Genomic DNA, 12,432 nt, shown 5'->3' on the forward strand with positions numbered 1-12,432 from the left:
GAAAGAAAAGAAAAAAAGAAAAGAAAAAAAGAAAGAAAAAGAAAGAAAAAAAAGATTAAGATTGCTGGTCCACAGATTTGGTCACGTGATACTTTCAGCTCAAAACAGCTCCGGATTTCCCAGTTCTTGGCCAGAGCTGGGTCCTGCTGTTCCTGGTCATCAATATTCCAATATTGATCTGCTTCTTGCCCAACAATGTCTTATCCCCTGTGTTCATCATTTTAGTTCTCCTGCAAAGTCTATTCAATTTACCTCCAGATTTTTCTAGATGTGCATCTTCATTGGCTGTTGTATTTGAGAATAGTGTTCTTCTATATTGCTTGGAAACGTTAAAAAATGCTGCAGTTTCAATAAATAAATTTGTTATTTATTCAAATTTATAAAACAGAATTCTAATACTTGATAAAACACTCTGATCAGCCCATATGAATTAATTCTATGTGTGGGGTGTTGTCATAGTGTTTATTAGTCTGTATTCATTGTACAAAACAGTGTGTTTCATTATTACATTTCATACATCTATCTTACTTTGTTCATACTTAGTTCTTTTATTCTGTTTTTGTGCCCTTCTTGGTGGTTCCTTTCCTCTTCCCAAAGAACATCCTTCCACTTTCTTGTCATGTAGAGAGACACGTGTTCAGTCTAGATTCTGCATAAGAGAGATGTGATAGTCTTTCTGGCTTATTTTAATCACCACAGTGACCTTCGGCTCCCTCCATTTTCCTGAAAATGATGTAATTTCATCCATCAGATTTCCTTAGCTCTTCATCTGTGGGTGGACATCAAGGCTGGCTCCATGTTTCGGCTGTTGGGAACTGTGCAGCAGCAATAAGCATGCATGTGCAGCTATCTCTAGGTGTATTGACTCAGTTTCCTCCTTAACTAGATCAAATGAAATGGAAATCAAAGTTAGCATGTGGACTGTAATCAGTCACAGTGTAGCTTGAGCTGTGCTAAGATCCAAGCACAAGTCTTTCATGCAAAAACGAAAGCAGGGTTATTTCTCAGTTGTATGCATGTCTCTGGGTCTGTATTTTCCTTGAGGAACTCCATTCCTTTCTTCCACAGTTGCTCAGCACGACAGTGTCTCTCCAAGCTTCTTCCTTCTTTCTGCTCAGATTGTGTTTCAGTAGCTGGAACATTCCACAGCCACACATTCTGGAAGGAATGCAGAAATCTCATTCCCATGTGCCCATGAGGCTGGGCAGTGGTTTTTTTTTTGTTTTTTGTTTTGGTATGGGGACGTGGATATTGGTTTCAATACATTTTGTTGACTTCTCTGAAACCTATTTTTGCTTATTTCTTTATTTCAAAAAATTTCCTTTCAGATAAACAAATCCTCAAATTCTTTCTGGTAATTTTCTTTAAAATGTCCAAAAAACAAAACCCAAAAAACAAAAACAAACAAACAAACAAAAACTACAATTGAGGCAATTGAGAGATAGTTTGTACTCTCTGGGCTTGGCGTCACAGCAGCCATATTCTGAGCAGTTGAGGAAGTCAAACTTCAGTGAACTTGGTGGGCTGCGTTTGAAGAAAGGACACATATACATTTTGCAGGGACAACATTTTAATAGGAAAAGAAGCAGTCGGGGTCTGAGCCAAAATTTAGATCCAAGTAATTATTGCTGGCCACCACACGTCAGGCAGAGAGCCAGGTATCTTTAGCATATGTTAGCTAATTCAATTTACTCCTTTATAAAGAGAATTTCAGGTAATTCTTATCACCCTTTATTTAACTATATAGAAACTATAAAAAAAATGATGTGCTTGAAAGCTAGTAACTGACAGGAGTGTCTTGACTCTGCCATCTGAAGGTGCAGAAGCAGAACACAGAAACCTCATGTGTCCTGAGATCACATCTGTCTGGCAGGGCTGTGGGGTGCATGAAGGGTGGGGCTTCCAACAGAAGGAGGCCGAAGTTTATTAGGAAGGGAAAGATCCAGAAAGAGCATTAGCAGAAGCCAGCAGCATTCCTCAGAAGCATTGATCCAGTTGCTTTTGCTGCCTAGGATGAATAGAAATGAGGTGTTTGGAGGCCTGGAGATGTGTTGGGAGAAAACTGTGAAAACTCAGATAGGCCTGAGTGAGCACGGGTGTTAGCAGTGGAAACAGAAAACAATATTACTTCTCGTCTCCAGGCCCAGTGGGCATTGCAGCTTGGAGTGGGCGTTCTCTCTACGTAGAGAGCATCTCTTTATTGTAAGTTTCTTGAGGATGTGTTCTCGGGGAACTCTTTCATGTATAGTAGAGAGAAGCATACAACAACCTCCGTATGGAATGCTCAGAGCTTCTCTCTAAGAAACAGAACAAAACCCCCAAACACACACACACACACACACACACACACACACACACACACACACACACACGGACAAGGAGAGTACATGCCTCTTCCTCATCACTTCTTGGGCACGGCTTTTCACCAATGAGACAGACGCCATGCTTTTGAGTGTGGCTATTTGTGCATCAGAAAGAGAAGGGATTCTGAGAAATCTTACTGACAATATCCAGGTAAGTATTGTGAATGTGCAGGGACAACCCAGACAGACACGTGAAAAATGGAACCTCCAGGCTCCTCTGGAGGGGCAGCAGCTGCTGGGTTTCACTGAAGGCCAGAGTTCTAGATCTGAGTCATCAGCATTAGCTGTGTGTTCGGACTTTCAGGGAGTGCACTGATTCTTTAGGCAAGGTCTGCAGTTTTCAACTGTTGGAGTTGATGTAAATGTTTCGCATCTTTCTGCTGCTGCATGTCAGATATCTGCTATCAGCTTGCCTTTTCTGGGCTACATTTTAACACCATCTAACAAAAAAAAAATTTCCAAGTCTGAGAACACATTTTTAGTTAAAAACTGACCACAGGTCTGATCTGTTTTGACTGCTGAGAGCCTGGATGGAGAGCCTGAGAGCTGGTGGTCAACAGCAGGATGTCACTGGCTACAGCGTTCTAGTGCCCTAGCTAGGAAAATGAGACTGACCCAAGGCAAACATGGCCAGACACCCGAACTTCCTGGCTGACAATCTCAAAGCTGGGCTTGGAGCTGAAGGAGGGCTGGAGGAAGCCTGCGTTTCTGGCAGCTTCAGCTGGGGCTTCCCATTAACATCACAGTAATGTAGTTTGTGCGGTGGTTGAAAAAGCATCCCTAGTTACAGGGAGTGATTTACAGGACACCAGACTCCACATTTCAGAGTCTCCTGTGTACCATAAAAAATATATTATAAAGGAATAATCTTTATCTGAACTAAAGCTGCGGTGTAGAAAACTCATGTCCAGCTGGGAGCAGCAGTGAGCTTTTGTTCACCCAGGGAAAAGTCCCCGTTCCTCATCATATTTGATTAACATTTTTCCTCTCTTTGGCACAAGGTATCTTGTTAATATTTAGACATTATATACATTTTCTTTCAACTATTGTTCCCATTATGAGCTCAAATAGAACAGGAGAAGCCAGCCTCACCAGGAGGAGAGGGGGAAGCTGACAGTCTGGGAACCTAGCGAGCTGTGCCTAGCCGCCAGCCCCTGTACTCAGGAAGAAGGGTTCCCCAGAGTGCCTCCCTAGATGGGCTCCCTCTGAATTCTACCTTCCATCCCCCTCTTTCCTGAGCTAAAGGCAACAGCAAACAGTCCACTTTAGAGTCTCCCAAAGCGGTTCGGATACCACCCCGTGAGGGCAGGGGTGGATATCTCTCTAGAGCACAGACACCTAAAATAACCAGAGAAGTGACACGCAGACATCCCTCTGCTTATTCGCTGTTTGGAGGGATGGGGTTCCCAGTCTGTATCAGCTCAGGGAACCCCAAGCTCTCCTAGGCCGCAGTGCCTCCCACAGGGCACAGGTGGGTGCACCCGTGGTTAAGGTGACCAGGTAGGGGACAGCGCCACCTCCCACTAGGTGATGGGGCAGAAGCAAAAGTCTGGGAAACCTTGAGGGTCTGTGACAAAGCTCCACCCATTGGGAGCTTCAAGACAAGGCTGGAGAGGTGGAAGTTGGGGTGGGGAAGGAACTGCTCCAGAAAGCGAGGCAGGACAGGGGCGAAGGAAGAGAGGGTCAGGAATGGTCTGAGTTTGATCAGAGTCCCACCGGAGCAGACTAGGGGCGAACTAGCAGCTGCCAGGCTTGCAGCTCCCCCCGTGAACGACTGCCCGGGCAGGCGCTGGGCTCCAATTCCCTCCAAGAGTCTGGCGAGCGCGGGCGAACGCTGGCGAGCGCGCGGGCACCTCGGACTCCCGTGGGAGCGCAGCGCCAGGGCGGGGCGGGGTCCTCCGCGCGCGCTTGGCGGCGGCTGGCAGGGGCCAGGATCTCAGCTCTCCTGGGCGCCCCAGCCTTGGCGCACGTCTCCGCTCCCGCGCACCCCCTCTGCAGGCACGCGCGAGGCGCACCCCTCCTTCCCCGGGCGGCGGCGGGCACGCGCCCGGCCCCCACGCCTCCGCCCCTCGGCGCCCGTCCTCTCTCCGGCAGAAAGTTAGCAGCGGGGAAGGAACTCGGGGCTGCTGGAGCGGCAGCGGCGGCGGCGCGGGGAGAACCGGACGCTGCGCACGGAGCAGGTGCCGCTGCGGCTCGGCACCCCCCTCGGGCTCCTGGCCTGAGGTTGAGGGGGGCGGCGGGGGCCCGCGCGGGGAGGGGGCCATGCGGCCGGGCTTGTCCCCGGCGCAGCGGGACGGCAGCCAGGGCCGGGGGCGCAGCGGCGTCGCTCCATGCAGCCGGGGCGGCTGGGCGGCGGCGGCGGCGGCGGCGGGGGCGGCGGCTGAAACCATGTCCGGGCAGCGCCGGGGGCCGCCGCCGCCGCGAGCCGGGAGCCGTGATGGCCCGGTGGCCCGCACCGCCTCCGCCTCCGCCGCCGCCGCCGCCGCTCGCCGCGCCGCCGCCGCTGCCCGGCGCCTCCGCTAAGGGGCCGCCGGCGCGCAAGCTGCTCTTCATGTGCACCCTGTCCCTGTCCGTCACCTACCTGTGCTACAGCCTGCTGGGCGGCTCGGGATCGCTGCAGTTCCCGCTGGCGCTGCAGGAGCCCCCGGGAGCCGCCGCGGAGCCCCCGCCGAGCCCGCCGCCTTCTTCGCCGTCGCCGCCACCCCGCGTGCGCCCCGGCGCCTCCTTGCCACCACTGGACAACGCGAGCCACGAGCCGCCGCCCGAGCCCCCCGAGCGCTTCACGGCACCCGCGGCCGACGGCTGGGGACTGGCGAGCGGCGGCGGTGCCCGGGACGCATGGTCCCGGAGTCCACCGGCCCCAGGAGACGTGGTCACAGCGCAGGGCGCGCTGCTGGAGCGCGGGGCGCAGGAGCCAGGCACCACAGAGGAGCTGGCAGGCCCGAGGGCGACCAACGCGAGCGCGGAGCGGGGCCCCGCCAGCACCCCTGATTATGGGGAGAAGAAGCTGCCCCAGGCGTTGATCATCGGGGTCAAGAAAGGAGGGACGCGCGCGCTGCTGGAGGCTATCCGCGTCCACCCGGACGTGCGGGCGGTGGGTGTAGAGCCGCACTTCTTCGACAGGAACTACGAGAAGGGGCTGGAATGGTACAGGTAGGAGGCTGCGGGGCGCGGGACGCTTGAGGGGGTCCCGAGAGCCCATAGCCTGGGCAGCCTGGGGAGGTCGGTGGGAACCGTGGCCGGGTTGCGCAGGGTCCAGGTGCAGAGGAGAGGGCAGGAGTAGAGCTAAAAGATCACTTTATTTCGGGGCGAGAGGAGGAGCAGGTGCCTCGGGATCTACCAGGCTCCAAAATCTGGGAATCCCCAGCCCTCACGTCTGCTGCCTCTGGGGTGTTTCCCAGACCAGGTTGCTACAGGGCTCTGAGCTTCTAGGTTGGGAACATGCCGAGGAATGAGACAGAAGAGCTGAATTGACGACGGGGCTTTGAGATCCCCAGGAATCAATCAAAAGCGCCCTCAAAAGCATTTGCGTGGCTGGAATCCAACTTCAGTGTTTTAAGGTCAGAGAAAAAGGAACAGTTTAAAAACCAGACGGTGTAGGCGCTTTGGCTTTCTAGTAAAGGCGGGGATATTTTCTACCTCTGTGACTTTCTGTCCCTCTGGGCTGAATGAACACTGGGCTGATTTAGCACCAGGGGCCTGGGTTTCTAGATGCCAGTTGGTGCTCTAAGAGTGTCTGTGCCCTGAGCAGAGCCCTTTCTAGTCTGAGCATCCTTGGAGCCAGATTGGAGTTACTTCTGCTAGGAGTTATACACCTCTTTCTCATCACCAGATGTTGGTAGGAGGAAGGGAGCAGGAGAAAGTTAAGTGCAGGTCAGGTAGCTCATAATCTACCCTTCTTGCCAGCTGTGATCATCGGTGCACATGCCGAACATGCGGGCCTCCTCTCTCTCTTGTCCACCCTCCCTCTCCCCTCCCTATTCATATCTTTCTGGAAAACAGATCTGGATGGGTGGCCCCATCTCGATCACATTTCAATAATTAATTGCAGCTGTCAAAAATAAACACAGCCTTTGTCAGCTGAAGCGATGCTATCAGTTCCACAGAGCCAGTGGGTACAATTGGCCTGTGATAGAGTTGCCTTCCCGTCAGAGAGACGTGCTTCCCGGGTTTAAGTTACAGCCTGGGAAAAGTTTTGCCTCTAACTTTGGGAGTATGTAATAAGCATGTGTGTTGTGATTGATTTCTCCCACTTTTTTTATTTTTTTAATTTGCCTTGTGCTTAAAAGCTGGGTAGAAGTACACCCAGGCATAAACATTCCAGCACATCACACTGAGACGGGGAATGTGTCTGTTAATGTCTTGTCTGTTTCAACAGCAAGAACTAATTGGGATATTTTAGGAGGCTTCAAACAGTCCCTTCCTATCAAAACATAAAACAGCAAGTGCCTAATTTAACTGGAAAAATCCGTATTTATAACATCACAAGCCATGGCTTCCAGTTTGTGATTATAATTAAAAAGGTGTTAGGATGATTAATGCAACAACAGGAAAATAAAGACAGGGGAAGATGTCTGGGAAGGGTTCAGGCATTACTGGCTAGCTGCAGGCATGTCCTGATTTCTTCTGTGGGGTGGCTTTAGGCATAGAGGGGAACTGTGGGCTCCCCCTAGTTCTAATTTTAAAGCTGTGCCTCTTGTGGGAGGTGTCACATGCCCTTTAAGAGAGGCATAAAGATCAAATCTTGCAGTGTGTGTCTGGGCTTTGCTGCAGTGGAGCTACAGAAAGGAGTTCTTTATTTGGACGACGAATAAAGTTGATGGGGAGTGCTTGAGCTAGGAAATCCCATCCTGGGATCTGGAGAGTTTTCTATGTGAACGGGAAGGGGACGAGACAGATTTCTTAGGTTCTTTTATAGTGAAACTGGGAGGGGAGGATACATAAGCTACCTCACTATCACAACATGGCTACTGAAGGTATGTGGTGTGGTGATACTCCCAGCCTCCTGATCCCAGCCAATACTTGTGGCATGGTGCTAGTATTTGGTAGCCCTTAGTAGAACCGGTAAACACAAATGGTAGATCTTGAACAAGGTCCACTTGATCCCAGGTAAGAGAACCATGTGGTATCTCCTGTTCCTCAATCCCTGGCTCTTAACCTCTTGCCATATGGATCTGCACAAGGCCGAATGGTGCTGTGAGGAGGGGACTCTCTTTCTCAAGAGCAAGCTTCATGGAAGTGTGTGGCTGTCTCACAAGGAGGGATTCATTAGCCATTGAAACGTGGCTGATGGAAAGACTCCGGCAAGCTCCTGAGGCTCACAGGAGCCCAGTGTGCTTCCCAGCCTCATTGGGGACAGCCATGCTTTGAGGACATTTGTGAGACTTCATTAGCCTTGTCTCTCCATGCTTGCCCTGAACCTCTCTCCCACCTAGGAAGAAGGGATGACAGCCACATCCTAATGTAGAAATGTCAATAGTGGCTTCAGTTCAAGCCAGTGGCAGAAACCTTTCCTCTTGGTTCCCTGAGCAACTCTGGACTCCTTAAATGGCGGAACCTGAACGTCCCTGCGCCATGTCTGCCGTCTGTAATCTGGTGGCTTCATTGAAGAAGCACAGGTTAATTAAAAACTTTAACATTTCATTATTTATTTACTAACCATTTATTCCTTTACTTATTTATTGTCTTAAATGTGCTCCCAGTTGCCCACGGTTTCTGCAAGTGGTCCTGGATTTTGTGCTTTGAGCAGGAAGAGCTGAGATGAAACAGGCTGCTGTCAATACAGCTGGTCTGGGCTTCCCTCCTACCTAACAAATCAGCCCTAGCAGGTTCACTCCTGTGGCGTCACTCCAGTTGTCCCTAAATCCGGGTTTTGCTTTGCACCTATGCTGTTGATGGAATGGGATGTGAAAACACATTGGAGATTAGAATATGTACATTGAATTTTCAGGGCAGCACGGGACTAGTGGATAAGGGTGTGTATATTCAGGCTGCAGAAATGCTTAGCCTCTGTGGTGGATTGACCCAGTCAATGGTTAATAAGCTTGGTGAATCAAGCTCTCATCCTCTGCTTTTCTGTATCTCTCTCCAAAAGGGCAAAGCCACGTGCAAATTCTACTGGAGCTGATACAGTGGTCCTGGCAGAGACCTTGAACCCTTCTAAGGGATGGGACCTCAGGGCAGACCCCTGGCTGCCACTGCAGAATTCATCACAATGACAGAGGGATAGGAGCACTTGCCTCTCATGTGACTCACATGTATAGTGACCATGGCCTTTTGCTTTAGAAGCCACTTAGCTCCAAGGTGATGTTCCTTGGTATTATGTCCGATTGGGAGAGTGGAGTAACCCCAAGAACCCGCTGCGTGCTGAGGGGTGCCCAGCTCTTGCTCCCTCGTGAAGAGGGTCCAGTGGTTGGCAGCAGCACTCTCCGCTGGTGTCTGGAGAGAATACTGAGGACAGGATATGCTGGTATTTATGGAATGCCAGGCATCGTATCGGCTGGCACTCTATAGAAGTGTTATTCGTGGCAGCATTGAGATTATGCTGTGAGCTAAACAGCAGCAGTATTGTTTTATGACCACATTTCCTTTTTTTCTGGAGGTAAGTGACTGGCCCAAGGTCCTAGGTCTGGTCGCTGCCCTAGCTGAGATTGAAGCTGCATCTGTCCAGGGGCAGGTGCCTCTGTTTCTTTGCCTACACCACATTGCCACTCATTAATACTAAAAGAGAAGCTCCCCTTTCAATTCTTTCCTTCAAAAAAAAAAAACCACTTAATATCTGCTAACTGTATACTTAGTACTATTTTAGGAATGGAGGGTAAAGTGAAACGTGAAATGGATGGAGGGTCCATTCTCCTGAAACCGTCAGTTCAGTAAGAAGGCGTGTGTGTGTGTGTGTGTGTGTGTGTGTGTGTGTGTGTGTGTGTGTGTGGTGGGGGGAGCAGCAAACAAGCAAACCAAACAGTGTGTCGTGAATGTTTGGCTTTGATGAGAGATGTAAGGAAAAGTCAGCTAACTAAAGGCCCAGAGCGCCTCTGCCCAGTGTGACTGGTACAGCTGAAGTGGCCAAATTGGAATATGCCAGAAGCAGGAAATACACAGAATGGAAAGTTGCTCAATAGTAATTTTCTGTTCATGGCATATAGAAATCCTAGCATTCATGTTGAGCTAAATAATTAAATTAATTCTGTGCTTTTTGTTGTTGTTGTTGTTGGCACTTCTAGGAGACCGAAGCCATGGTCTTCTGTGCGTGTTCTGCCACCGAGCTACAGCCTCAATCCCCAATATCACTTGCTTTTACCTTTTAAACGTGGCTCTTGGAGAATGGAAAATTGGGTGGCCCTTGTGCAGTTTCCAGCTTTTGAACGTGGAGCATGTTCAGACATCTTGGTCCACCTGGGTTCTGATGCTGCAGGTCTGGGCGAGTGGGTGGCACTCTGGGCTTCTGTGTTTCTAAGATGCCCTAGGTGCCATTGTCGCTACTGAGCTGCTTAGAGCTTCCTTTAAGCTGAAGCTCATGATGTGTGAATGTGTTAGTGTGCGTGCATGTGCCAGTACATGTGTGTGTGTGTGTGTGTGTGTGTGTGTGTGTGTGTGTGTGCTCGCGTGTATGTATGTGTGCATTCAAGGGCGTTATTTTGATATGATCACGTGATGGAAATTACGCAAATACAGTGAAAAGGTAAGATCTACACCCCTTCCACACACACACATATACAGATCCAGTTGGAGAGGTTCCCAGCAGCAGGAAGAGTGAATGCAAGGGTCCTGAGGTGGAGTTGGTGGTGTGGCGTTCATTCATCACTCTGGATGCAATTGAGTTCACACCAGACATCACGACGTACCAGCTGAATGATCCGCCAGTGCATAGCTTATATAACATCACTCAGGTTCAGTTTGGCTGACAGTAATTTCTTCCTGATAGGCTTGTTGGGGGGATAAATGAGATAATAAAAGTGGACACGTTTATCAACAAAGTGAGTGTCCGAGGCCGAAGTGTAAATGAAGCTGAGGCGTGTTCACCCTCCTTTCTGAAATCCGTTTGCCTTCTTGTGCCTTTGCCTTTATCAAGTATGTGATGACGTTGTCTCATTTGGATCGGTTTAGGAAGAGCCCAATAAGGAGGCCTTTGCAGCCTGCATCTCTTTCTCATTGTAAACAAACTCAGGTGACATCAGGCCCCTGTGGGTCAGATCAACGAAAGCAGCACACTGCTAGGAGGGGTTGGTCTCCCTGGAGCTGGCTTCCCTGGAGCTGGGGGCAGCCGCAGCCCTGTCTGGCTTCACACAACCCTGGGATCATCAGAGCTTTACTCTGTAAGAGAAACTGGGAAACCAGGTTTTGATGTAAAATCTTCTGAGTTTTAGTACTGGCCACGGATTTGGGTTCCTTAAAAAAACACTGTGTAGGCCAATACCGCAGAGCAAATGAAACCCATCTGTGGGCTGGACGCAGCCAACTTGCTACCAGTTTGTGACCTCTGGGCTAAACTCATTTCGGAAAAGAACTGGTGTGCAGCGGCCAGAATTGTGCTGTTTGGGTTAGTGTTTCTCCCTTTTCTAGCTTTTTGCAACAGCACAAGGGAAATACTTCCCAGGTTCATGGCAGCAAGCACCGACAGAGCCTGATACAAACACTGAGGCAGAAAAAGAAACTTCACAGATAAAATACCCTTTTCTTCCCAATTAACATTCCCTGCAGGTAGGCCCAGCTCCCCCTGCCTCAGCCTCCAGAGTGCAGGGATCACAGATGGGCCCTGCCAGGCCAGCTGTTTGGTTTTTTTGTTTCTTTTTTTCTTTTGTTTTTCAAAGCTAGGGATGGAATTCAGGACCTTATGCATGGTAGCCAAGTGCTCAACCACTGAGCTATATTCCCAGCAGGAAAATTCTTAACTTATTGATCTGAAGTGCCCACAATTGATCTGTATATAGACGACTTGGATTTATAAGATATATTCCTGTAAGAGAGGATGGAGACCTAAGAGGTAGGTCAAATGGGTTCTCTGTTTTACTTTGTTATGCCTGGTACCAGCTTGTTTATATTAATAAAACCCATTCTTTGTCCGAAATACTCCTGTCCTCAAATGCATTTCTGTAGCAGACTCTTAACAGAGATGGAGACTGTAGGAGACTGAAGTGATACGGTGTGGGGCAAGCCCTTCATCTCTGGGCCAGGATCCACAGCATGCTCATTGGGTGATCTTGGATACGTTGATGTCAGGAAATCTCAGTTTCTCCATCTGCAGAATGGGCTCAGTATCGCTTCCTTCCAAAACACTGTATGACGGCGAACTAGAGCGCCGTTTCAAATGCTTTGTGTAGAGTTGGTGACACAAGGTACCTTGCTTGGCTTATTCATTTTCTTTCAGCGCCTCGCTTTTATTCTGCCCGTCAGCGTGGAGGATCCTAAGGAGAAAGCCATTACTCAGTTGTCATTCATTTGAATATGGTCTTTTATTTCAAGATTACCTCAAGCAAGTCCTCAGCAGCTCCAATGTAGTTCTCCAGGGAACAATCAGAGGGTTCTAGAAGTCGGCCTGTTGGCACCGAGTGGGAGATGAGTCTAGTTTCCTGAGGTCACCCTGGTCATGCTCTCCACCCAGAAGACCTGGAGGAAAAAAAAAATGGCCCAGTTCTCTGGGTTGCCACGCTCTTGAGCCTCTGGTGGAAACACATCTTGTCTTCACCTTCCCCACAGAACCCAGGACACCCTGCCACATTTCTGCCTGAGTCCTGGCGAAGTCACTCGGGGGCTCCAGCCAAACATGATTTATTTTTTACTTTTGTAAGCTGTACCAGGGCCATTTCACTTTCAAATTGAGTCAGTGTAGAAGGCTCAGGACTCCAGGTGAATGCAAGACGGCTAGAGTTGTATGCTAAGAAGCTCGAAAGCTCTGGGTTTTTCATAGTGGGTGATGCCTCTGGAAGGGATTGAACCCTGGTAAAGGCAGCTCTGGAGACCATTGGTTTCTGTGGTTTAACAAGCGACTTTGCACCTGACTTGGGGTTTTCAGTCTGAAATTATCATTCACCACAGAGACTTTATGCTGATCTTGCCATTAATTAAAAGC

The 12,432-nt window shown here is 49.7% G+C and overlaps 1 protein-coding gene across 1 annotated transcript in view; it reads left to right on the forward strand.

The window, feature by feature from the left end:
- Nucleotides 1–4,800: 4,800 nt before the first annotated feature.
- The window catches only part of Hs3st4 (heparan sulfate-glucosamine 3-sulfotransferase 4), a 413,720-nt gene continuing 406,088 nt past the window's right edge, over nucleotides 4,801–12,432 (forward strand). The window contains exon 1 of the mRNA XM_076551876.1: nucleotides 4,801–5,516. Within this exon, the coding sequence (XP_076407991.1) occupies nucleotides 4,801–5,516 (716 nt within the window). The remainder of the gene's footprint in view (nucleotides 5,517–12,432) is intronic.

Source organism: Peromyscus maniculatus, chromosome 1 (assembly GCF_049852395.1).
Source record: "Peromyscus maniculatus bairdii isolate BWxNUB_F1_BW_parent chromosome 1, HU_Pman_BW_mat_3.1, whole genome shotgun sequence".
NCBI lineage: Eukaryota > Metazoa > Chordata > Mammalia > Rodentia > Cricetidae > Peromyscus > Peromyscus maniculatus.